We start from the raw sequence: 27,253 nt of genomic DNA, 5'->3' as shown, positions 1-27,253 counted from the left end.
TACTAAACAAAGCAGCGGTTACTTCCTCTTCCGTCTTTGTGATCGTGCGCGAATGAAGGGCAGAGCAAGGGGACAGGGCCAGATGCTCTTTTTCCCCCACAGAGGAAAATGAGCCCACGACTGATCACTAGCATAAGGGGATCGACCTGTCGATCACGGCCAACCAGTTGGACATCCCTGCGCTAGATGATCCTTAGGGCTCCTTCCAACTCTACAATTCTATGATTCAGCATGGAACTTCTAGTTTTGGCAGCAGGCCTGTGTTTTTCTTAACAGGTAGCTTTGCTCCACAGGAAACAACGTGGGGTGTGTGTGTGTGTGTGTGTGTGGTTTTTACCATTTCATTAAAAGGATAATCACGCTGTAATGATCTCTACTCATTTGGTTCTCCTGAAGTGTTCAATGTTTTTACATTAATGTCCTTCAAGCGGAACAATAGGGCTGATTAACCAGAAATGAAACGTTATGGACCACACACCCAGCTGAGCTTGATGGCTTGTTATTAACTAGTGATGTGCCCCATCAAGGGAGCAGATGGCCCAAGGTGCATTGCTTAACACGCCATTTTGCCATTGTCAGACTTTCAACATAGGAGAGCCATCTTGCATCAGGGTGAAGCACAACTAACAGAGAAGCCAGGAAACTGGCTTTTGTGTATATGAGTGAGGCACTGCAACAGAGTGGTCCAGTGTGGCGTTATTCTGTTCAGGGTTCCAGTCACTCCATTCCATCCCTTCTCCTGCTAGATTTCTTCTCCCCACCCGCTTAATAGCCATTCAGCATTCCATGCCTACTGAGCATGCTCAGTCCTCATTGGGCTGTTTTTGATCCATAATTCATTTTTCAGTTTCTTTTTTTGTGGAATGGGGTTTGGGCACATATGTGTCTAATTCAGCTACCACATTATTGTTCGGATTATTTACACCGGACAAGAGGGTACACAGAGACTGAACATGGAGCCCGGCACCACTTCCGTTGCGAAACTCTGCAAGCTATCCGTGCCTCCCGCAAAAATCCTCCTCAGGCCTCTTTCTCTTGCCGGTAGCAGAGCGAAACACAGCGGTGAGAAGCAGAGTGCAGCACGTGTGGAATAAATCAGAGCAGACACAAGGCAGTCCTTATCTACTCTTGCGCTTTAATCATGAAGAATAACATCATAAATTCAGACCTGGCGAGAACTGACACATTCTCCCTTTCGCATCGCGTCCGAAAGTCAGACTGAAACACACGGAGTCAAACCACTCCCTTAAGTGTTTCTAACCACGCCTCAGGAAAGAGACGTCACCAGAACTCTTTAACTCTGTGAGTTCTGAAACCATTAACAATTATCACAGCATTTGAGTGATTTCACTGGTGTAAATGCCATTGGCTCCATTTCCCCCTAGCAGTCCCTCACAAGGTAATGATGGGAGTGGGCTGCCCTTTGATGGATGACCCAGAGAGCCCTGCAAAGGTCTGCTTCCCCCTTACTCATTTCCCCCTTCCCTGTGTTTCCATTTCCCCCTCCAGGCTGCGGTACATGGTGAAACAGTTGGAGACAGGAGAAGTGAATCTGGTGGAGCTCAAGAAGAACTTGGAATATACTGCTTCATTGCTGGAAGCTGTCTACATTGATGAGACCAGGTGAGGCTGTGGGGCTCGTGTGTCTTGCCTGACCCCTTTTCCCGAGAGGACCCAGAAATAAGTACTGAGCTAGCCACTGGTTAAACTGCAGAGCCTGCAAGTCTAGGGAGACTGTTTCAGAAGCTCAGGTGAGTGTTTTGCATGCTGTCGGAAACAGTTCAGTAGTGTTGGGACCTGATCCTGAGTCAGATGAGATCTCATGAGGAGAGGCAGTAGACCCCTGTAGACCCCAGTACATGCTGGGAGCAGGAAAAGTTATGGCTCCCCTCTAGTATTGACTCTGGGATTGCCACTGTAAAGAGCACACTATCCTTGGGCCCCACTCATTTATAAACCCTTTCCCTGTGCCCAAACCTCACCTATGCCACAGGACTCACCATCTCCCCCAAGCTAATCTCCTGGGCTACACGAAGCATCTCTAATTTGCAGGGTGTCTCTGGAGGCTCAGGAGAATTTGATCTTATCCTCTTCCCTACCTCAATTTGTTTCTGCATAAGGAATAGCAGACCTTTACAGCCTGTTGGAAGCTGTTCAGTTTAGAGAATTTAGAGAAATTCAAAGACTATCTTCAGAAACACTGCAAAATTAAGGAATGTTAGAATGATGTTGGATTGAAAATAAGTGGTTTCCAGCTGTACGGGTTAAAGTTAAGGGTAGATTAAGATTAAAGATCAAGATTAAAGATGTTTAAAGAAATGGAAATTTGATAATAAAAGGGAAAAATTTAAAGGTATATGACATTAAGAACAAGGATTAGGCTTAAAAAAGTTGAAATTATATATTTTCATATTTTATTAAACTAAAGATTGGGTTTAAAAAAGTGGAATAGAAACTGCTGGACAAATAATGTAGATTGGAATACAAAATAGGGAGGTATGAGGAAGTCCAGAAAATAAGTAATTTAAAATTGGGAATGGAAAAGAGAGTTGGTTTTTAATTGTTATGTTTTGTGTTTTTATTGTTAAATTTTGTATTGTTTTTTCATGTGTGTTGTTTTTCTTTTTTCTTTGTTTAAAACTTTAATAAAAATTATTTAAAAAAAAAAAAAAAGTTTAGAGAATTTAGGAGGAAATAAGTGCAGCCTGTTGAACTGGCCAGTGAAGCATCCCTGAAACTGAATCTTGTAATCACAGCTTTTTACAAAAGTCAGAATTTTGTATGCCAGAATTTGACCAATTTCCAGATTATTTCTCTTCCTCTTCCCTTTCTCCTTCTCCCTCATTATCCCTCTCTGTTTTAACTGCAGTTCTGCTTCTCTTTGCAGTGCCTTTCTCACTAAAACGCTCACTGCTCCTCACTGCTCATTTTTCCTGTTCCAGGCAGATCTTGGACACGGAAGATGAACTCCAGGAGATCAAGTCTGATGCAGTTCCCTCTGAGGTGCGGGACTGGCTGGCCTCCACCTTCACGCAGCAGACCCGCGCCAAGGGACGTCGATCCGAGGAGAAGCCCAAGTTCCGCAGCATTGTGCATGCTGTGCAAGCTGGCATCTTTGTTGAGAGGTCTGGATGGAGTGCCGTGTGTGTGTGTGTGTGTGTGTGTGTGTGTGTTGGAACAGGGTTGCTCCAGATGGGGACAGTCCTCCATCTGCTTCATGCATTGGCCTAGCACATTGGCCCAATAAGTGGGTCCTGCCCCACAACTGTGCCTTGTTGGTGACTATATCAGGGTGCCCTGGCTATCATTTGGAAAGGGAAGGAGTAAGAAGGACCAGGGACTCAGCTATACAGCTGTAAATAAATTTTTTTAAGTGTGTTGTATCATGCAATATACAAATGTGACACTAGATGGCAATGGTGAGTTATGACAAATTCAGTATAGGTTTCAAAACGTTTTTTATAAAAAAGCATTTTCACAGCATTTTTTATATGTGTGTAGATTCCACCGGGGTTGAGCAAGCAGGAGGATGAGGTGGAAGGCAGCAGACCCAGAAAGATATAGTAAGGGGTGGGGAACATGAGGCCTTGTGAACCAAATGCATCCCTCCAGTCTTCTCTGTGCAGCTATTGGAACTCTCCACCGGCAACACCAGTTCTCCTTTGACTACACTCTTCACCAGCCCTGCTTCACACCCTCTTCAATTGTTTTGCCTGGCTGGAGCCTGTCCTTGAGCTGTGAGAACACCTCTTCTTTCCCTGGAAAGAGGACAGAGAAAGGCAACACATACAGCCATTGACCCACCCACTTTTAGCCCTGGCCCCCAGGCTGAAAAAAGGGCTCCCCAACCTGATCTATAAGGTGCAAAGATTGAAAGTCAAGTCCCATTTGAATTTCCTGGGTTTGGAAGGATTGAGGACTGCTGGCCTGGTGTGTAAGGAGAGGGTCTTGGATGCAGTATTTTATCCAGCACTCAGACATCTGGATACTCAGTGGAGTTTGGGAGGTGTCTCTATGGGGATGCAGTCCAGATGTTCCGTGGAGAGCCTGACCTGCTGTTATCTGCCCTGTAGGATGTTCCGTCGGACTTACACGGCGGTGGGGCCGAACTATTCTCCCTCTGTCATCAACTGCCTGAAGGTAATGCAGCTCTATTAGGGGGATGCTGGACTTACTGCCCAATCCTGCCCATGTCTACTCAGAAGTAAGCCCACTGAGTTTAAGAGGGCTCACTCCCAGGTAGGTGTGTGTAGGATTGCAGCCTTAACTTCGTTTGCTTCCTTCCTTGACGTGATGCTTCTGCACTTGCCCCAACCTCTTAAGCTGGGAGTTATTCACTCTGCTTTCTGGGGGGCAAAAAATTAGAAGGCTGGTATTCATGCTGTGGGTCCCAGCACAAAATGGCTGCCATGAACAGCAAAAAGAAGGAGTCCTGATGGTACTCTGTTCCAATGGTTACTGTCCCAAAACAGGCACTGACTGCTTATACCCTGACCCATTTTCTGTGATCAAGTTGCATGAGTCAAGGAAACTTTCCTAGCTTTCCTCCTTTGTTTTGCCGTAACTTTTTAAAAGAGAGACACTGGGGCTGAAAGCGGTGGTTTTTTATCAGGAATTAATGGCCTGTAATCTTGTTGGATGTGTAGGGGACCAGCTACAGCTCATCACTGCAAAAGCAAAATGCTCTTTGCACAGGCTTAAAGGAACTCTTTGTGGCAATACTTTTTGTTCAACATGCTCCAAAGTTGAGAGGTGGAAGGTTTCCTTTCTTCTGATGCTCATTCTTTCTCCATCTGGAGCAGTTAAGTGCACTATGCTCAGGACATAGTCCTCCTTTTTTACGTTTCTTTTTTGGCTTTTCTTGTATAGACTCTTGACCTTTGGTTTTTTGACGTCTTTGCGCTGAATAAGGTGAGCGAGGACCATGCCTTGCGCACAATTGTCTTTGAACTGCTCACCCGCCACAACCTCAACAGCCGCTTCAAGGTAAGAAATGGCATGTGTATAATCACAGTGTTGTTATGATGATGATTTATTAAAGGGCTATTCCATACCCCTCCTACAAAATAAAGACTCCAGGGCACCAAACAAGAAGCTACCCTGAGCTGCAGAGCCCAAAAAGGAAAGCTTCTTCCAAGCCTGGGATGTTCTGTATTTGAAGGAAGTGGTCTTTTTGTTAAGGGGGCCCCTTTTTAAGAGCAGGTCATTCCTTATTCTGGAACGCCCCAGCCCCTTAGGACAGAGCAGATGCCCTTGAAGTTCATGCTGCCAAAGGGCATAAGGGTCATGGCTTATTTCAGACACATCCTGTTTTTCAAGAGGTTAGTGATGGGATAGTGCGGGTGGAGGACTCACATGCATTCTGGACAAGGAATATGAGCGCCCTGCGATCTTCCACTTTTAAACTGTCTCTTTGCCAGTGTGTGTGTGTGTGTGTGTGTGCTGGAATCTTAAGTGAAGACTGGAGGATTCTGCATCAGAGCATAGATGTCAGCCTGTGACTTTTTTTTGTAAGGATGGGTCCCACACTGCATGCAAAAGATCCCAGGTTCAATCCCTGGCACATCTAGGTACTGGGGGAGCTAGGCAGTTAGTGGGAGTGGGTGGCGCTGTCGTCTAAACCACTGAGCCTCTTCGGCTTGCCAATGGGTGAGCTCCTGTTGCTCTGTCCCAGCTCCTGCCAACCTAGCAGTTCGAAAGCACTCTAGTGCATGGCAGATGAAACTTATGGACTATATGGAATTGGCGGAAATGACTGGCAGAATCCGTGACCAGGGAGAAGAGTCGATGGAGGAAGATTGGAAGAAATTTAAAGACTATCTTCAGAAACATTGCAAAATTAAAGAATGTTAGAGCGATGTTGGACTGAAAATAAGCGGTTTCGTGCTGTACAGGTTAAAGTTGATGATAGACTAAGATTAAAGATTAGGATTAAAAATGTTTTAAGAAACGGAAATTTGACATTAAGAGGGAAAATTTTAACATTATATGAGACCAAGATTAAAGATCAGGTTTAAAGAGTTGAAGTTATATACTTCAATATTTTATTAAAGTTAAAGATTGGGATTAAAAAAGTGGAAAAGAAATTGCTGGACAAATAATCTGGATTGGAATACAAAAGAGGGAGGTATGAGGAAGTCCAGAAAATAAGCAACTAAAAAACGGAAATGAAAAAGAGATATTGTTTTTAATTGTTATGTTTTTTGTATTTTTATTGTTGAATCTTGCTTTTGTTTCCTTTTTTTGTGTTTTTGTTATATGTATTGTGTATGTTTTTCTTTTATTTCTTTGTTGTTTAAAACTTTAATAAAAATTACTTTAAAAAAACAAAAAACGAAAGCACTCTAGTGCAAGTTGATAAATAGCTACCACTATTAGCGGGAAGGTAAACAGTGTTTCCGTGAGCTCTGGTTTCCGTCAAGGTGTTTTGCTGCGCCAGAAGCGGCTTAGTCCTGCTGGCCACATGACCCTGAAAGCTATCTGTGGACAAACGCCAGCTCCCTCAGCCTGAAAGCGAGATGAGCATCGTAACCCCATAGTTGCCTTTGACTGGACTTAACTGTCCAGAGGTCCTTTACCTTTACCTTTTACCATACTGAGTTAGATGGACTTCCTAGGTATGAGCAGCGTCCTATATCCTTGACTACTTCCAGTGCTCCCCCCCCCCCCCGGGGGTACGCATATCCCTAAACATTTTGTGAATCTATGTTTGGCCTCATTGAGGGGCAGTATTTCAATATGAGTAGGAAAATGAGAGTACTCCTAAACATTTTTTCTAGAAAAAAAGCACTGACTACTCCTATCCCCAAAGCTTGCCTGGAGCTACATTGTTAACCTTTTCCTTTATCTCTAGATCCCCACAGTGTACCTCATGACCTTCCTTGATGCGCTGGAGGCTGGTTACGGGAAATACAAGAACCCGTATCACAACCAGATACACGCTGCTGACGTCACCCAGACTGTGCACTGCTTCCTGCTTCGCACGGGCATGGTGGTGAGGGCACCATGTGGATATTCTGTCTGCTGGTTCTCTAACTGAGAAGTGTCTATGGTGCCATCTTGGATAGCTCTTCTAGGTGTAGGCAAAGTGGGAATCATGGGTTTTTAATGCTCTTAGAAAGTGTGTTTCTCATCTTGGCCAAGTCCACCCCAGTAATGCAGTCCTAGATCGCAGAAATGAAGGGTACACCACATGATTAATGGTCCAACTCTAGAAAATCTATATATCAAGCATTTACAGGGCTTTTATTTCAGTGGGAACTCACCAGAACTCAGTTCCAGCACCTCTCAGGTGGGTGCTGTTAGGTGGTGGGTTGACATAGCAGCCGGCACAGCGATTTCTTCAAGTAGCTCTTTATTATGGTAAGCTGGAATAGAACTAACTGCGAACAGCTCAGCCGGCCTGTATTTATAGGCAGCCGGCTGTCAACATTGTAACCACAACAGCCCAGAGTTCCCGCCTAAAATAACTGCCGCGGACCTGAGTGAAAACTATCTACAGACCTGAGTGAAAACTATATACAGTATCCCCCTGTTGGCCCAGGGTGAAACTACACTACATAACACCCCTCCCCACCGAGATAAGGCGTTAGTTACAATCGTAATGGTTTCCTTATATACAGCACTACGCGTAATGGTTCAATTAAGCACAAAAGCATATCAGTTACATTTCCCATACTTAGACCAACAGTGATACCTGTCCAACAACATAGTCCTTTAAATAAGTTGGGCGCTTGGAAACTCTGCCAGACCGCCGGGGACTGGTAGCCAAGTCCGGAGGGCCACACAGTTCTCGCTGAGGCTGTGGTGCGACCCTAGGTGGCATTGGAACCAACTCCCCTGGATCCGCTGCTGTGGGTGGAGCCTCCGCAAGTGGAGTGGTCTGAGCCTGTTCTGAAACGGCTTGGTTCGGCTCCACGCTGGCAGTTTGTGAGGGAGGTGTAGGTGGGGCCTCGCCATCTGTACGTGTCTCTTCTGGAGCCGCAAGCGCAGTTGGGGGCACCTCGGTAGTGTCCAAGTCCCCAACCCTGCGCCTAAGCTGGTCTATGTGCCGTCGCCACAAGCGTCCGTCTTCGAGTGCCACCTGGTACGAGCGAGGTCCAGTGACTCCCACTACTGTGGCTGGCACCCAAGGGATGTCCCCCACATAGTTCCGGGCAAAGACCTGGTTTCCTGGGACAAATGACCGTGGTGTGTTGGCACAGCCTGGGGGTTCAGCCACGGCAAAGTCTGGGTGTAGCCGGTCGAGCGGTGACCTGAGGCGGCGGCCCATAAGCAGTTCAGCAGGACTCCTCCCTGTGGCCGCATGAGGGGTGATGTGTTGCACGAACAAGTATTCGGCGACCCGCTCATGCCAGTCTCCCCGGTCCAGGCGCGCCAGTGCCTCTTTTGTCGAGCGCACCATTCTTTCCGCTTGCCCGTTGCTGGATGGATGAAAAGGTGCCGTTAGGGCATGGCGGATGCCCAGTCCCAAAAGATACCGCTCAAACGTGCCTGACGTGAACTGCGGTCCGTTGTCAGAGACAAGGACATCAGGACACCCATGCGTTGCAAACAGGCCTCGCAGCACCCGGATGACAGCTTCGGTAGTGGTGGAGGGCATCAGGGCGACCTCCAGCCATTTGGAATAGGCGTCCACCACTACCATAAAGGTCCGGCCGTGAAAGGGGCCAGCCAGATCGATGTGCACCCTCGACCAGGGTGTCTTTGGCGTCTCCCAGGTGTGTCCCTTAGCTGCCGGTGGTGCAGGCCTCGACTCCTGGCACGCTTGACAGGCGGACACCCAGGCAGTGATGGCATCGTCCATATTAGGCCACCAGACGTAACACCGAGCCAACGCCTTCATTTTGACAATTCCCGGGTGGCCAACGTGCAGAGCCTCCAGGACGCGCTGACGGAGTCCCTGGGGAATCACGACGCGGTCTCCCCACAGCAGGCAGCCACGATGAGCTGAGAGTTCATGTTGTCTGGTTGCGAAGGGCTGGAACTCCGATGCAAAAGGCCCTTGTGGCCACCCCCTCCACACCCAGTTGAGCACCCGGCTGATGGTGCGATCCTGGGCAGATGCGGAGGCCACAGTGGCAGCCGATACAGGCGCTGCCGGAAGATCCTCAATCAGAAGGAGCGATGAAGCTGGAGCCGGGTCTTCCACAAATGCTGGAAGAGGGCAACGGCTGAGGGCGTCGGCATGGCCCATCGATTTCCCCGGGCGATGGATGAGCCGGTAGTGGTAGGCAGCCAGGAAAACAGTCCATCGCAGCATGCGTGGTGAGAGGACCGGTGGAGTTGGACGATCACCGGCGAGGAGGCCCAGGAGTGGCTTGTGGTCAGTGATGAGGTCAAAAGTCCTGCCATAGAGGTATTCATGGAACCTCTTCACTCCAGCCACAAGTGCCAATGCCTCCTTGTCGAGCTGGCTGTAATTCCGTTCCGTCGGAGATAGTGTCCTGGAAAAGTAGGCGAGCGGTGCTTCTCTTCCATCTGGAAAACGGTGACTAAGGACAGCACCGATGCCAAAAGGTGAGGCGTCGCAGGCAAGGACCAGCGGCCTGGATTCACTGTACTGTACCAGCACACTGTCTGAAGAAAGGAGAGCCTTGACCGCGTTGAAAGCCGCCGTCTCCCGATGACCCCAGGCCCAAGGCGTCTTAGTGCTAAGGAGTCGGTGAAGAGGCTCAGCCACTGTGGCTTTGTGGGGCAGGAACATGTTATAAAAGTTCAGCAGCCCCAGGAATGCCTGCAACTCCGTTTTGTTCTTTGGGGTGGGGGCCTGCTGGATAGCGCGGATCTTGGATGTGGTTGGATGAAGACCGGAGGCATCGATAAGATAGCCCAGGAACTCTACCTGTGGAACGGCGATCTGGCACTTCTCCCTCTTTACCTTGAGCCCGGCCTCCTGGAACCTGGTCAGCACGGCACGGAGGCGCTCGAACAGCTGCTGGTGTGAGTCTGCAGACACCAAGACGTCATCAAAATATGGTACCACGCCCGGAAGCCCTTGCAGGAGACGCTCCATAAGGCTTTGGAAGATGCCAGGAGCCACACTCACCCCGAACTGCAACCGGCGGCAACGGAAAGCCCCCCGGTGGGTGACGATCGTCTGGGCTTCAGCAGTGGCATCATCGACTGGCAGTTGTTGATAGGCTTGGGCAAGGTCCAGCTTAGCGAAGACCTTACCCTCACCCAGGGAATGCAGCAGGTGTTGGACAACAGGAACCGGATAAGCGTGCTGCTGAAGTGCCTTGTTGATCGTGCACTTGTAGTCAGCGCAGATTCTCACCGACCCATCTGGCTTGACAGGCGTGACGATGGGGGTTTCCCACTTTGCGTGGTCAACCGGCTCCAAAACTCCTTGGGCGATCAGTTTGTCCAGTTGTTCATCCACCTTAGCCTTGAGAGCAAAGGGAACCCGGCGTGGCTTTAGCTTGATGGGGGCGACTTGTGGATCAAGGCTAAAGGAGATGGGCGTACCTGTATATTGGCCCAAGGTGCCGTCAAAAACCTCGGCAAAGTCTTTGACCAGACCCTCAGTCTCTGCGTTAGAGATGCAGTTGATGCCGGTGACTTCCAGGCCGAGGGCATCAAACCAGTCTAGCCCTAGGAGGCTTGGCCGCTGACCTTCGACCACCACCAACCGGAGCAGGCCCGAAAAATCCTTGAAGGCGATCCGGAACCGGCCAACGCCTACCACGGGAATGTCGTTTCCCTGGTAGTCTCTCAGGTGTACGCGGTGAGAGTCGAGTTGCCTTTTGGACACTCTGGGTACCAGTCTTTTGATGGTGCTCCATGACACGATGGACAGGGCAGAGCCGGTGTCGATCTCCATGTCACATGGAGCTCCTTCAATGAGCACCGTGACGTTCAGCTTGCGTCGCGTAGGCGAGTCGGTTTGGCCAATCGTGGTTCCAGACGGGCAGCGGCAGTTGGTGAGAGCGAAACAACTTTCCTTGGCAGACTGGAGTGAAGACTTGGACTTGCGAATTGATGAAGGGGGGGTGTCAGACGGAGCCGATCGGCAGACCTTAGCGATGTGGCCCCTTCTGGAACACTTCCTACAGATGGCGTCTCTGAATCGACACTTGGCACGGGAATGGTTGCCTCCGCAGCCAGCACATTCCGGTTGGCCCTTGGACTTCTGTTGGAACTTCCTGCGCTCCCGCTTTGTCTGGTGCACGTCATCGTCTTCACTGGAGGATGCCTCCTCACTGCTGGCCTTTTCATGATGCACCGGAACTGGCTCCCTAGCAAGACGCGGGCTGCTGGACTTGCGGATCTCCTGGGCGGAGCGTTCAGCAGCTTCTGAGGCCACAGCCTCCTCAATGGCTTTCTGTAGCGTGAGGTCTGGCTTGGCTAGGAGGCGCCGTTGCAGATGGATGTCCCGGACCCCGCAGACGATTCGATCCATCAGGGCATCGTCTAAGTCTCGGAACTCACAGTGCATTGCAGCCTGTCGCAGGGCGGTGGTGTAGTTGTTGATTGACTCCCCCTCTGCCTGGTTCCGGTGGTAGAACGCATGGCGGGCAGCAATCTTGGACGGCTTTGGTGCGTAGTGGTTGCGGAGCTTCTCTTGGATCGTGTCCCATGGTGTTGCCTGGACTGCTTCAGGCGCAACCAACGCTCGGGCCGTCTCAAACACCTCAGGCCCACAGAGGCTGAGGAATAGGCCCCGCTTCCGCTCCTGTGATACTTCTGTCAGCTCGTTGGCTTGGAGGTAGCAGTCGAACCGAGCGAGGTAGGAGTCCCATGATTCAGAGGCTGGCGCAAACGGCGGTAGAGGCACAAGTGAAGCCATGATTCCGATGCCGGCGTTGAAGGGCGATGGATGGAACACAGTGCTCTAGCCAGAACAGTCAGCTCTGAATTGGTTCTGCCCAGTGATTTCGCTCAGTGATTTCGCTCTGTGATTCAGCTCAGTGATTCAGCTCAGTTCAGAGGCTGGCCGCATCTGGCTGTGCTCTGATGTCCATCAATCCCATCCTCGTCGCCAGTGTTAGGTGGTGGGTTGACATAGCAGCCGGCACAGCGATTTCTTCAAGTAGCTCTTTATTATGGTAAGCTGGAATAGAACTAACTGCGAACAGCTCAGCCGGCCTGTATTTATAGGCAGCCGGCTGTCAACATTGTAACCACAACAGCCCAGAGTTCCCGCCTAAAATAACTGCCGCGGACCTGAGTGAAAACTATCTACAGACCTGAGTGAAAACTATATACAGTATCCCCCTGTTGGCCCAGGGTGAAACTACACTACATAACAGGTGCCATTGCCATGATAAGAGAACAAGGGAGACATTCCTGCACCCCTTTTTCTAGAAAAATAGCACTGAGCATTGACATCAATAACATAGCGACTCCTAGTGGCCTCTTTTGGTTTAACATAATGGCAGGAGCTGGAAAAGAGGTTTCTTTCTGAAGTCAACGGTTCACTAAGCCAGACCCTTCCCTCCTCACCATCTCTTTCCTTGTTTGTTGCTGTGTTTTATTTCTAATAGAGACTCTGTACCTTCAATAGCCATGCAACAGGCAGAAATCCAACCCGTAAAACTTGCAGTTATTGCAATGGCGATTTTTCTGCTTTATCTTCAGGTGCTGAAAGCACCTCTGTCAGTCGAAAAGAAGCCATAGTTCCTACTCTTCTTCCATATTTCTCTACCTTGTGCTGTGTGTTCAGACTGCTTCTGCCTCTTATTGCATCAGCACTGCAATAGATTCCAGAGGGGTAGCTGGTTGGTTTCTTGGCAATGAAACAACAATAGAGTCTAGTGGCATCATAATAACGAACAAATGTATTGTGATCTCATGGATCAGAGCCCATATGATCAGATGAATGAAGAACCTGTAACACCCCAGATCTGATTGGACTCCAAGTCCCATCAGCCCCAGTCATCATGGTCCGTGGTTGTCCAAGGATGATTGGGGTCGTAGTGCAGCAGTGCCTGGCCATAGCTGGGTGGTACAGCAGGTGGCAGTCCCAGGTTCCGTCCCCAGCATCTCCAGGTAAGGTTGGGAGAGATTCCCCATCGGAAATCCTAGAGAGCAACTGCCAGTCAGGATAGGCAGTCCTGAGCTAGAGGGACCAATGGTATGCCTTGATGTAAAGCAATTTCCTATTTCTCCAGGGAGGTCACAGGCTCCCCATCAGATGGCTTCATGCATCTGATAAAATGGGCTCTGGTCCACAGAGGTTTGTAGTACAGCAAATCAGTAATTTAGCAGGGGTGGGAAACCAGAGACCTAGGAACCCTGAGGAAACTATATGCAACCTGAAGGATGCCCAAAGAGGTGTGTGCAGAAGTTAACTGTACAACAGAGAAAGTTATGTTTGTTGCTGCTCCTACTTTTGCCTCTGGCTCTGCCCGTCACTGACATAAGGCTACAGAAAGGCTGCCCATAAGGAAACATGGCCATTGGGATGGAAAGGGGTCCCCGACCCAGGCCATTAGGAAGCCACCAAAGCACTATGCTATTCTGAGGATGATCCATGAGTATGAACTGGACTTGTTCACCCACACAGGAGAATATCCAACCAGGCAAAGAGATGTGAGGCTAGAGCGGATCCATCCTGGTGAATACTCTGGTGCAAATAGTATTTCCCCTCCGTCTCTGCTGCTGGGCAAGGGAGGGCTCCCCACAGGTTCCGATGGCATCTCCTGTTTCTGTCCCCCTTTGCAGCACTGCCTGACAGAGATTGAGGTCCTGGCCATTGTCTTTGCGGCAGCAATCCATGACTATGAGCACACAGGGACCACTAACAGCTTCCACATCCAAACCAAGTGAGCAATATGGATCTATTTCGTCTGTGTGTGTGTGTGTGTGTGTGAGAGAGAGAGAGAGAGAGAGAGCGCTTATTGGTACAATGGGCAGCTATTACAAAAAAGTAAAAGAGAGTCTTTTGATGGCAGAGTGGTAGAGCATGTTCCAGTCCCTGACCTAGCATAGTTACAAACAAAAACAACCCCCCTCTGCAGTTTAAAAGGCCATGATGGTTTAAGTAGCCAAAGGCCTGAGAGAAGAGGAATGTTTTTGACTGGCACCTAAAGATATGTAGCAAAGGCACCAGGTGAGCCTCCCTGGGGAGAGCATTCCACAAATGGGGAGCCACTATAGAAAAGGCCCATTCTTGTGTTGCCACCCTCTGGACCTGTCTTGGAGGAGGCACATGAAGAAGGGCCTCGGTGGATGATCATATGAGGAGAGGCAGTCCTTGAGATATTTTGGTCCTGAGGCATTTAGGACTTTGTAGATTGAAACCAACAATTGGATTGGGCAGCCGGTTGCCATTATTGAACTAGGGTTCAAACGAGATGGGGGCAAACTTGAATATGGTGGCTCTGCCTGTCATTGGTTGTGGCTTCACTTACCGTTGGGCGTCCACCTTACCAGCTTCAATGGGCTCCAACCACCACTGCAGCCAAGTCTGTGCAGGTCAAACTATACCCCCTGTTCAATGCTTAGAGTTTTGGACTATGGCACCTGATATGCGCGTGGGTGAAAATCAGAAGAGTTTGAATGTCTACCCCAATCCCTGTGAAACAAGACTGGAATTGGCATTGCTAAAGCTGCCTCTGAACTGTACTGTTGTTCTTCCCTTCCCCAGGTCAGACACGGCCATTTTGTACAATGACCGCTCGGTGCTTGAGAACCACCACATCAGTGCTGTCTTCCGCATGATGCAGGAGGATGAGATGAACATACTCGTCAACCTGACCAAGGATGAATTCGTGTGAGACCTCGTCCTCCTCCTGCCTGCTGGATAGGGCTCACTCTTGCTGAGGAAGATGTTGCCTTGGAATGGGGGGGGGGGGACTCTCCTGGGGGGGCACTCTCCTGGGGGGGGGCAGACATTGTGGGAGAGTCAAGCCAATGGTTTGCAACCACTGCTGTCTGCTAAAGTGGATAGGATTGTGGACACAGTGCCCTCTCATTGTGCAATGTTTACTTACTCAGAAAATGTCCCACTAAGTTGGGTGGGTTTAGGATTCCAGTTTTAAATACTTTGTTTTATTTAAGCTCATACGTGTTTCTGTTGAGCTCCTGATGGTCTCATTTCAGGTCCACACATCCAGTAGGCTTTGAATACACCACAGCAGGTATGGATAACCTCTGGCCTTCCAAATGTTGCTGAACTACATCTCTTTCATCTCTGGCATTGGCCATGTTTGCTGAGGCTGATGGGGGTTGTGGTTGAACAATACCAGGGGGGCCAAGGTTTCCCACACTTGTGCTCTATAAAGCACCAGGTGCTCCCAATTCATTCACTGGACCCACTTTTGGTCTCCATGTCTCTTTCACCTATTGATCATGGACAGAGAACTTGTGACCCTTTAGATGTTGGATTCAAACTCTGATTGGCTGCAGCCAGCATTGCCAATGGACAGGGATGATGGGAGTTGTATCTTGGCAGCATCTGGAGGGGCATAGGTTCCTCACCCCGGCTGTTCAGGGTGATGACAGCAATACTGTAAGGACCAGGAAAACAGGAACTCATGACTTGTGCACCAATACGTGAAGCAAGGGACAGAATATTAGGCTTAATTCACAGAAGCAGCAAATGAAGTGGTGAATTTGTTTCTGGACTTTACCACTGGATTTCAGGTCTGAAAACAATGGCATTTCCAGGAAATCCATATGCTATAAATAGTATATAAATCCTTATGGATTTGCATGGGTTGATGAAGGCTGTGGCTCTCCCCTGCCTTCACCTGGAAATATACCCAGACTGCCAACACACCACATAAAAAGAAAGCACTTGCAATGTAGGAAAAACCAGCTACTCTGGAGTCAAAGTGCAGAGAACCTCATTTGTTCATTTCATGCACACACAGGCTCAGAGGCTTGGGATTTATGATGAGACTTTTAGCTGGAGTCAACTGGTGCAGGTGATAAGGGTCTGAGCTTCTGCAGATCCCGTCTTCCAAATGTCTTTTCATGCTTGGCCTGCTTGTCTCCTTGATTTCAACCCACATCACCTTCCTTGTTGTTGTTTAGTCATTTAGTCGTGTCCGACTCTTAGTGACCCCGTGGACCAGAGCAGGCCAGAGCATCACCTTCCTAGGCAGCACCCTGGGTTTGGAACCCTTTCCTGGCCCAAAACAATTTTCAAACCCTTTTCATTACCCATCTCCAGACCTGCTCCCTGACCAGACTGAAAAGCAACCCATAGCTTGTTTCTGTAGGTCAACTTGACAGGGTCTATAGGCAGCTCACCTTTCATGATACATCACTTGGTTTTCCTGCAGGCCAGTCCTCACCCCTTTCACTTTCTGTGAGAATTCCCTATTTGCAGATTGTGCAGTTGCTTTATACTTGCATGGATCACACCACTTGGAGAAAAAAGGGGGGTATAGGAAAGACCCAGCTACACAGCTGCCCCCCCTCCCATACACTTCTGATGGGGACCCATCATGATTGGCTTCCTCCTGGAACTTACAGGACACCCTTATGCATGCTGGGTAGCCAGATACTTTGTAACGATGGTCTGGATGTGCCTATACATGGAAGAAGTGTGATTATATCTTTTGTTCAGTCCTAAGAAATAGTGGGAGTAAGCTTTTGAGTTTTACAGAATTCTCCTTCAGATGCAGCTGCACAGGACTAAACAATCGCAATGATGATTACCTATTGAATCCGTTCATCTTCAGAAAAAGAATGAAACTGGATAGAGTTTGACAGACTGATAAATGTGTTATAGTTACTAAGGCCTTGCTGGGAGGCTGGGAGGCTTAACATTGCAAAGGCTTCCAGGAGGCAAGAGTAAATGAGAAGATGTATTATATTTGGGAACATATCCGCCAGAAGACAGGCATTTATGTGACTCAATGCCATTTGAGCTTCTCATGACTCCTGGGATGCAGGGCAAAAGATATAACCACCAATATTAGAGGTCATTTAGAAAGCACATCGCAGCAGTGTTATTGCCTGACACACATCTTGGAACAGAATCAAAGATCATCTGCTCAAATCTGGCCATTCAAGATGACCAAATGGATAGATCCTTTCTTTTCTCACCAAATGTCAGGGCTCCACTGGGTGTAAGGACCTGTGATGAGCCTGCTGGATCAGTCCAGGAGCCCATCCAGTCCAGCATCCTGTTCTCACCGTGGCCGCCCAGGTGCCCGTGGGAAGCCTGCAAGCTGAGCATGAGCACAACAGCACTCGGCACACCTTCACAGCAGCTGGTATTCAGAGATATACTGTCTCTGGCAGTGGAGGTAGAATATAGCCCCGTTGATAGTCTTGTACCTCAGGAATGTGTCTAATCCTCTCTTAACGCCATCCAGGCTGGTGGGCATCATGGCCTCCTGTGAGGGCAAGTTCCATAGTTAAACTAAAGAAGAAGAAGGGGGGGGTAATGGTACTGTGGTAGAGCTGTCACACAGCAGAAAATACATGTGCCCTTCTGCTCCAAGGGCAGAGCTAGATCCAATGGCTTCAAGTTACAGGAGGGTAGATTTTTGCTCGTGCACCATAAGAAACCTCTGGATGGTAAGAGCAGTTCAATAATGGAACCAATTACCTAGAGAGTGGTGGGCTTGAAGCAGAGGATTTGGACAGCCTTCTGTTGGGGATGCTCTTGCTCTGGATTTCCTGCATTGTGCAGGGCATTGGCCTAGACCAGTGTTTTTGCATTCTTCAACCTGGAGTCCCAAGATGTTGTTACGACTACAACTCCCATCATCCACAGCTGATTTAGCTGTCTGTGGATGAGAGGAGTTGTAGTCCAACATCTGGGGAGACAAGAATAATGAACTATACAGCCTACAAGGCCCCCTCCAACTCTATGAGTTTATGAAACACACAGGAAAAGTCTGTGTGAATATCTCTTTCCTTCCGTTCTGTGTGGTGCAGGGAACTCCGGTCACTTGTGATTGAAATGGTTCTGGCTACGGACATGTCCTGTCACTTCCAGCAAGTCAAGTCCATGAAAACCTCCCTGCAGCAGCTTGAGCGGTAAGGGGCAGAAGAAGGGGACTGCGGGGGAGGCAGGGGCACAGACCATATGGCATGGATGGAGGGGTGATAGGGACAGTGGGACCTGAGTCCTAATTTTTTCCAGCCTTGCAGAGTAACAGTGACTTAGTAAGGCCGGGGATGTCCAGCTAGCAGTGTTCCAGTGAATGTGATGACATCACAAATCTGGCTAGACAACCAGAGCTGGCCATGTGCTGATGTAACAATTCAGAGCAAGGGCAATGCTTTGAAGCAAGATCTGAAGCCCAAAGGGAGAGGGGCTTATTTCAGCCTAGCTCTAGTTATGCTGGGGAACCTGTCCTCTATTAATGGCATTTCACTAAAGGAGTTATGGAAAGAAAAAGGAGTCTTGGGGCTTTTCAAAAGGAGCAGGTTTTGTGGGAATGGTACCAGCAGAAGGACTCTACTTTTCTAAGAATAGACCAAAGAAAGACAGAAGAGCAGCAGCAGCACAGAACCAGTGTGAGAGAGGTGGAGGAGAAGCAATTTATTTAGCCCATTACGTTTTGAGTCATGGACTCGTAGAATTGAGGTTCCAACCTCCAGCAATGCAGGAATATTTTGCCCAATATGGGGCTCGAACCCATGACTCTGAGATTGAGAGTCTCATTCTCTACTAATTGAGCCACCAACTTATCGATAATGTCATGACTTATTTTCAGGAGTTCTGGTTGTACTGAAGCACAGAGGCCCACCAGTCAGCCATTATGTTTGGTTGCCATTTCTGACATGCACAGAGGGCTTGAGAAAAGGGCAGGAGAAAAATGAGAAACAGCAGAACTTTTCCCCAAGTTCCCCAGCGGCTTGGAAGGGACTCTCCCTTTTTCTTGCCTGCTTGAAAACTGCAGTGGAAATGAGATTTTCACAATAGGGTTCTGTGTGGTGCTATGTGACCTGCTTGGCCAGAGGGCTAAGATCATTTGTCTGTGGTGAGTTGGCAAGTGGGTTTGTGGCTGCCTGCTAAAGCAGCCTTACCCTGTAGGGTGAAGGTGGGGTATGCCAGAGGTAAGATCCTACTCTATCCTCATTATTTCCATGATAATACTTTTCCAGAATTGACAAGTCAAAAGCACTCTCCTTGTTGCTGCATGCAGCCGACATCAGCCACCCCACCAAACAGTGGACGGTGCACTCCCGATGGACCAAGGCCCTCATGGAAGAATTCTTCCGACAGGTATATCCTGTGACCTCTGTGACCCAGAGGCCTGTTTCCTCTGGGGTTATTATGCTTGCGTACAGGTGACTCCACTACAAAACAGACACACAGGACATAGCGTAGTAAGGGGTGCATGCATGTAATTTTACATTCTTGGCTTAAAATTATTTGCAAGCAAGAAAGGAATCTCCCCCACCTTCCTTCCACTGTGAGTATGCTGAAAGGCAAATCCATGAAAATATGCTTGTGTGTTCCTTTCAGTATTGAGCGCAGTTTTGAAACTGGGATCTAGTTTTGAATTGGAAGTGTGAAATATTTTGTAGGAGGCATCCCTTAGAGAAAGTTGCTGAAATATAGGGAGGTGGAAGGGCTAGGATTCCTGAGCAGAGACTGAGAGCTGTGTTGAAGGAAGAACCACAGCCCCCCTGACTGTTGCAAGCCATATGTTTATGATCTCCAGGCAATGTATCTTATCAGGTGGCCTGTTTGTTTTCATTTCCCCTCCCTATGCTGCCAGTCTGTAGCCATGGTACCCATGTGTGTTTGGTTTTAAACACACCAAACCAAACCAAAGATTCTCAGGATTTCACAGCAATTGCAGCGTTTTCACAGGATTTTCACAGCAGTTGCGGAGTGATAGTCTGTGCTTCACAGCACAATAGTAGCCATGCTTACTACCCCGGGATCAGTCTGCTTGGCTCAGATGTCTTGCTCTTAGGGTTGGTTCTGATGCTGCTTTTGCTTTCTCTAGGGTGACAAAGAGGCTGAGCTTGGTTTGCCTTTCTCCCCTTTGTGTGACCGTACATCCACGCTGGTGGCTCAGTCCCAGATTGGTGAGTTGCACAGTACCAGGCTGTATTCTTTGGTGAGGCCCTCACGACCAGCATCTCCTTCCCTAGTGGGGCTCACCACCCGTCCTGCTCCATCTGCCACCTTATTTCATCCTGCTGTCATTCTTGCCCACTAGATACCATCCCTCTCTGTGGTGCACCACGGTGCCTGGGGGAGCGGAGGGGTCCACAGCCCTGTTGTTAAGGCCTCTTCCTTTCCACAGGCTTCATTGATTTCATCGTGGAGCCCACTTTCCAAGTTCTGACGGACGTGGCTGAGAAGATGGTCATCCCCCTGGTGGAGGAGGGCTCCAAGAACAAATCCTCCAGCCAGCAGAGCAGGTTTGTACACAGGAAGGGCTGGGGTGGAGAGGAGTACTGGCATGGAGAAGCAGCCAGAACCAGTTCCAAAGGAAGAGAGACCGGCTTCTTCAGTGTCATGCGCTGTGCCACAAGTTCCCAACATTCTGTCACATGCTAATGTGACCAATAAAAAATAACCCAGGGTGATGATAGGTGGCTTGGGCAGTGGTAGGTGGCTTGATTCTCAATAGCTGAGCTCACCAGGGACAAGAGAGCTGGGTTGGCCCTTACTCCATTGGTGTACTTGAGTGAAGCCCATTCATGTTACCTAATGGTACTCTCCATACCATGGACTACATCACCCCTACTTGGGATAGCACCCCTGAAGCATACCTGCAGTCCTCCAATAATGACATAATGACAAGCCAGTTTCCTGATACAGTGGAACCTCGGTTTTCAAATGTAATCCATTCCGGAAGACTGTTCGACTTCTGAAACGTTAGAAAACTGAAGATCAAAGGGCAGTCAGCAAAATCCATTGACAAAATGGAGAAACGCGCCTCGGAAACCATTTGAAAATGGAAGCAATTACTTCTGGATTTTTGACGTTCAGGTTCTGAATTGTTTGTCAACGGAGACGTTCAAGAACCGGGTTAAGTACTTAATTTGTTCTGGAGGTCCGTTCTTAACCTGAAACTGTTCTTAACCTAAAGCACCACTTTAGCTAATGGGGCCTCCTGCTGCTGCTGCGCCGCCAGAGCACGATTTCTGTTCTCATCCTGAAGCAAAGTTCTTAACCTGAGGTACTATTTCTGGGTTAGCGGAGTCTGTAACCTGAAGCGTATGTAACCTGAAGCGTATGTACCCCGAGGTACCACTGTATTCTGTTATGCTGTAAGTTCAGCCTTCTGCAAGCTGATGCCCTCCAGATATTTTAGAGTTAAGTCCCGTCAGGCTCAGCCATTATGGGCAATGGTCAGGGACGATGAGAGTTGTGGTCTAATAACATCAGGAGCAGGAGCGGTCAATGTGGTGCCCAATAACACTGTTGGACTACAACTCCCATCAGCCCCTGCCAACACAGCCAATGTTCAGGGATGATCAGCACTGCAGTTCAACCAGCCCTGGTCTGGAGGGTACGCATGTCAGGGGAGTCTGCACAGAGTTTAGGGGCAATGCAGATATGAGCAGGCCTGTTTCTCATTGAGGAAAGGAGGGCGTGGAGTTTAATACCCCGCTCCACCAATAGTGCCCCTGGATGTACCCTTTTATTTTTCCAGTAAATGCATGGTTTTCATTCACTCCTATGCAGGAAAATAATACAATAGGAACAGAGCAAGATGCTTTATGCTAGGTTACATCAGGCCCACAATTTTTCCTCTTGGCTGCTCTGGCCAAGTGCTGTGGGCACTTCCCATCTTTGGCAGACCAATTCTCCTTTAACTGGAGCTGCCAGGCATTGAACTTGGTACCTGAGCTCTAGACCCTCCCAGGATGCTGGTTGGCCCAGCCATTGCGGATGGGGATCGGGAGGCAGGGACAACGCATCTTGCCAGGGACCCGTTTCCCCATTGAGCCTGCTTGTCCCAGTGCTGGGGATTTGGGGGAAACAGGGCTGGTCCAAGTCCGAGGTGAAGGCCAAGATGGTGCCCCCCTGCCCCCTTCCATGTATAAGGAATGGTGGCTGAGTCTTACTTCAACACTGTCAATAGGACAGTGACCTCCACAGCAGCTGGGGGCCATGGGCTAGCTTAGCTGGAGAGGGCATGTGGCACACACAGCATGCCTAACCCCTTAGCAACTGCCACCTGAGGCAGCTGCCTCATTGCCTTATGGGAGGGCCGGCCCTGGAGGGGAAGTTCAGCTTTTGAAGAAGAAGAAGAGTTTGGATTTGATATCCCACTTTACCACTACCGGAAGGAGTCTCAAAATGGCTAACATTCTCCTTTCCCTTCCTCCCTCACAACAAACACTCTGTGAGGTGAGTGAGGCTGAGAGACTTCAGAGAAGTGGGACTGGCCCAAGGTCACCCAGCAGCTGCATGTGGAGGAGCGGAGACGCGAACCCGGTTCCCCAGATTACGAGACTACCACTCTTAACCACTACCCCACACTGGCTCTCTGAAGCATGTTTGCTGTGGGAGAGTCAGCCAGCCTTCTTTCTTTTGAAGAATAATAGGGGCTTTTTCATTTCCCATCCCTCCATGTGAGTTTTGGGGGGCTGTGGAGTGCTTCCCCTCTTGACTGCCTCTCGCCTGCTTGTCAGGGGAAGGCAGCGAGGACCAAAGGGAGCCTGTGTCAGCCTGTGAGATCAATTGGAACCTTTCAAGGTGCCAGCTCTGACAGAGCTTGTGCGTCCCCAAACTCCCGTGAGGTAAGTGCTAAGCAGCACAGCCAGCAGCAATGTCGGGCTTCACATAAACGGGCCCCTTTGTAGCTGGAAATTGCCTTGGCGTGGCTCACCATGCAGGCTGTTCTTTGTGCACCTGGCTTGGGGATGCCCAAGGGAGAAACATGGATCCTTCCACCCATCCCCCCTACCCCCGCTCCTGTTCCTGTCTTGGTTGTCACTCCCAAAGCTGGGCAAGTTCACAGGAGAGTCTTTAATTTGATTTGATTTTTATTTGTGGGTATTACTGTTTTTTTATTTTATTTTTTAAAAAAGAATACCTCCTCCCTTCCAGTTTGAAAATGGAACAGGGGTGGGGAACTTGTGGTCCTCCAGCTCCCATCCACTCCAGCCAGCCTGGCAAGTAGCCAGAGGTGATGGGTGGTCTGGTCCAGCAGCATCTGAAGCACCCCAGGTTTCCCCATCCCTGACTTAAAATGCACAATACAAAATAGGAGTTGGGGGCGGGGAGACTAAGAGAAGTTGATTTGCTACGCAGGGAAACGCAGTGGTCAAGGCTAAGTGAGGGAGTATAAAGTGGAAGCATGGCCAAAACCAAGGAAGTGCTTCCAGGGCCCCCGAGTTTGTCCCTAGAGGGACACCAGGCAGCAGTCCAGCCAGCGTGACTGTCTCTGGCCAGGCACTGCATGGCAGGAACAGCCCTTTATGGCCCTTGGCTCTGGGGCTTTGCAAGGTTCCTCTGATGGTGTCTCTCACTTCTTGCAGCTCCCACTGGCGCCAGCCCTCTGTCGATGAGCATGCTGAACTGGGAGAAATCAATGCTGACATCAACAGCTTCCGTTCCACCTGGACGAAGTACATCCAAGAGAACAAACAGAAGTGGAAGGAGCGAGCTGCCAGTGGTATGGGTTGACGGTGGGGCAGAGGGATGTCTTTCTTTGTGAGTAGGGGACAGATTTAGTTGTGTTGGATCAGTTTTCCTGATCAAGTTTGTAAGGGAGCTGTGGTCAATACTGCCCCTTCACCAAACTGTTAATAAAAAATAAAAAATTGTGGGCTCCATGACATGCATGCACATGTAATATGTAAATTCACACCCAAACATCCACTTCCTGACCTTGTAACAAAAAGCCCGTTAAGAACCAGCCCTTGAACACAATCTGATTGCCATTGATGTAATCATTCTTTCTCTTAATTTCCATTTGCATCTTCCCTAATGCCTCTCTAGCTGCTTTACCCTTCTTTAGATTTCTCCTTTTCTTGTATTTTCTCCCTTCTGACTTTGCTCTTTTTTAGATTAAGTAGTTGTTTTATCTCAGTATATTATAAAAAGATATTTTCTACTGGGTATGATTTTCTGTATATCTTTGAATAAGAATTAATAAATAAAACTTAAATAAAATAAAAAGAGGGAGCCACCACATAAAAGGCCCATGCCTCTCCTAATGCTATTGCCATGTTGTATTCATGTCCTGCTCTTCTATGGTAAGGACAATAAGAGCAGCTTATAAGCAAGAATAAATAGAAAAGTTAATATGTAAATCCATCAACATGACTGATAGATTATTTTGTTAAAAAAAGTACACAAACCTAACACTAACATTTCCTAATCTCAGTTTATCCAGTTCTTGAGCAATGTATGCTTGTTCTGGTATTCACACATCAATTGGTATTGGACTCATCTCTCTGCACGGTACATTTAAAGCACTTTTCTACCACTTTTAGTCATGGCTTCCACCAAAGAATCCTGAGAATCATAGCTCTGTGTGGGGTCTCCGTCAAATGCACTTGCACATCGGTACCAGGCTTCAGTTCATGTTTGTGAGTTTCTCAAAATGCAGCAGCGCTGTGCCTGCGGCATCTCTCTGATGAATTCGCTGCAGCGTGAGCGAAATCTCTCTCGTGAATTCCAAATCCGCTATATGTACGAGCTGATCGTCAGCAACACACAATACGATCGCGGACCTTGCCTGCACATTAGAAATGTTCCAAGCCCATGAAGGAGCTGCTGGAACGGGATTCTGAATCACCCCAAATATTCTCTACCTCTCAAGCAGGGCTTTCATTTTCAAAGACCATGAGGAATAATTGTCATTGTTAGGGGGGGGTGGATAAGGCAAACCCGCCCCTTGCGGGTCTGTGTAACAACTCTCAACATATTTAACATGCTACATTTCCCAGGATTCTTTGGGGAAAGCCAAGACTGTTAAAGTGGTAGAATAGTGCTTTAAATGCACGGAGTGGATGCGACCCAAATTCTTTATGGCATTTCCCTCCCTTCTTTTGGACCATTGACAGGGAACCTTTGGCCCTCTGGATATACAGTAGGTACTCATCCCTGAGTACAGTGGTGCCTCGCAAGACGAAAAGAATCCGTTCCGCGAGTCTCTTCGTCTTGCGGGTTTTTTCGTCTTGCGAAGCAAGCCCATTAGCGGATTAGTGCTACAGTATTAGCGGCTTAGCGGGCTTAGTGGATCAGCTGATAAGCGGCTTAACAATAAAGTGATAAGCGGCTTAACGATCAGCTGATAAGCGGCTTAACTATAAGCTGATAAGCGGCTTAACGATCAGCTGATAAGCGGCTTAGCATCAGCTGTTAAGCGGCTTAGCCATCAGCTGATAAGCGGTTTAGCGGCTTGGGAAAAAGGGGGGGGGGAGGAAAAAAACCCCGCAGGAACTCGCAAGACATTTTCGTCTTGCGAAGCAAGCACATAGGAAATTCGTTTTGCGAAGCACCTCCAAAACGCAAAACCCTTTCGTCTAGCGGGTTTTCCGTCTTGCGAGGCATTCGTCTTGCGGGGCACCACTGTACTGGCAATGCCAGCTGGGGCCAGTGGGATTTGGAGTCCAAAGTCTGTAGGGGGTTCACAGGTTTCCTGTTTCCTCTCCTTTTTCAGGGCCTACATCTTCCTAAGCCCCCCTCGTCTCACCTTACCTGCCCCCTCACTCCTCCCGACCTTCTGCTGGGTCTCTTGATCTTGGCACCTGTACCCACAACCCCCCTGATGCTAATGCCTTTCCCCCTCCTTAGGAATTACAAACCAGACATCCATTGACGAGCTCTCACCCTGCGAGGAGGAGGCGCGCACGCCTGGAAACCAGCACAATCAGAACGGCAACGTGGAATAGCACAGTCCGTGAGGGAGCAAGGTGGGTGCTTGCTTGCCTGCTGATCAGGGGTGCTGCTAGGAATTCTAAGAGAGCTGGGAGACCAAGCTTGTGACGCAAATTCCCATCATATTTGTATTTCCTGATTTATATGCACAGATGCAAATGTAGGTCTCTAAACAATTTCAGATTAAGGTGGTTAGAATCTCACTGGTGTTTTGCATCACACTCAGCAGGCCTGTAAGCCAAGTTTGTATTTTTTAAATAATAAAAAGGCTAAGATTAAAAAGTGGGGAGGGGAAAGAGAGAGGGAGTCTAGGGCCCCTGGGCTACCTCCTAACAATACCCCTGCATTGGTGACTTGCTTGTCCCAGAACAGGGATGGATTTAATGAACCTTAAGCGTCAGGGCCCCTAATCCCAGAGGGACCCCAAAAGTGATTAGGCCACATTGCCTAATTTTTTTGGGGGGGGGGGTCTAGCAGACCCAACTGGAGTTGCACAGCCTAAATTGATTAATTTTTTGTTGTATGCATTTCAACAATCCCAAAGTTTGAGAGTCAGTAGCACAGATGTTGTAAAGATGTGGTGATCTGCCATGGAACAACCCCAGTGAAGAAGAGAACAGTAGTTACCCAGACCTTGTTGCTGGTTGCGAAGGGGCCCCATGACAGTCCCCAAAATGCAGGTTTGCCACTGCCCCAGAATTTCAATAATCCAAGCCAGAGGGGCAGGGAAGAAGAAACAGCCCTACATCAAGGAAGCTGCTGCCTTGATGTAGGGTGTTTGTTTGTTTTTAGTGGCAGAACATTCAGGTGTGTGAAATAACACCCCACCTAGCTAGTTTTTAATAAGCAATAATTGTGCCCCAGATTTTTGCAGTTTAGTGGTATAGTCCAGATGCAAGCTTATTACCTGAGAGCAAGGCTGGAGAATGTGTGGCCCTTCATACATTTGTTGGACTCCAACTCCCATCAGCCCTGGCCAGCATGGCCAATAGTCCTAGATGATGCGAGTTGTAATCCTGCAACATCTGGGGGGGGGGCAGTTTCCTCAGCCCCACTCTAATGCAGGGTTCTTCAACTTTGGGCCCCCCAGATACTATGGGACCACAACTCCCATCATCCCCAGCCACCTTTAACCAATGATCTGGAATGATGGGAGTTGTAGCCCAACAAAATATGAGGATCTGCCCTGCTCTATACAGACTCAAAGTATTGCTGTTGCTTTCTTGCTCTTATTTTCATAGGTTATTGTTAATTTTGTTATTTCCCAATCAGAATTGTTTTCATGATTTAACTCTGGTGGAAGGTATGAATGGCTTCCTTCCTATCCAGACAATGGACACGCTCCTGACTCTGACTCTTGAGGCTGTTTCTGTTTTTCCTGGCAGGTCTCCAACGCAGTTTACTCCAAAGTCTTCAATACCATCGACAAAGCACCATTCGCACAGGGAGGGAGCCTCCCCAGGCTCGAAAAGGGTGTGACATGAATGTGACCATCAATACTACTAGTAATAATATTAATAATGATAAATGCAA

At 48.6% G+C, this 27,253-nt stretch overlaps 1 protein-coding gene across 8 annotated transcripts in view; it reads left to right on the top strand.

Moving 5' to 3' along the window:
* Positions 1-27,253, top strand: part of PDE1B (phosphodiesterase 1B) — a 130,710-nt gene extending 103,457 nt beyond the window's left edge. For all 8 annotated transcript variants that reach the window (XM_080990043.1, XM_080990040.1, XM_080990039.1 and 5 more), the window contains 14 exons: positions 1,510-1,623; positions 2,943-3,125; positions 4,074-4,140; positions 4,870-4,986; positions 6,854-6,994; positions 13,669-13,769; positions 14,594-14,719; positions 17,845-17,946; positions 19,021-19,141; positions 19,875-19,956; positions 20,178-20,295; positions 23,371-23,507; positions 25,637-25,755; positions 27,106-27,253. In XM_080990043.1, coding sequence (XP_080846169.1) covers positions 1,510-1,623; positions 2,943-3,125; positions 4,074-4,140; positions 4,870-4,986; positions 6,854-6,994; positions 13,669-13,769; positions 14,594-14,719; positions 17,845-17,946; positions 19,021-19,141; positions 19,875-19,956; positions 20,178-20,295; positions 23,371-23,507; positions 25,637-25,734 — 1,507 coding nt within the window. In that variant the 3' untranslated portion in view covers positions 25,735-25,755; positions 27,106-27,253. The remainder of the gene's footprint in view (positions 1-1,509; positions 1,624-2,942; positions 3,126-4,073; positions 4,141-4,869; positions 4,987-6,853; positions 6,995-13,668; positions 13,770-14,593; positions 14,720-17,844; positions 17,947-19,020; positions 19,142-19,874; positions 19,957-20,177; positions 20,296-23,370; positions 23,508-25,636; positions 25,756-27,105) is intronic.

Source organism: Podarcis pityusensis, assembly GCF_964106645.2.
Source record: "Podarcis pityusensis genome assembly, chromosome: 2".
NCBI classification, from domain to species: Eukaryota; Metazoa; Chordata; class Lepidosauria; order Squamata; family Lacertidae; genus Podarcis; species Podarcis pityusensis.
Note: the sequence above shows the minus strand (reverse complement) of the source record. Positions and strands in the feature narration are given on the sequence as shown.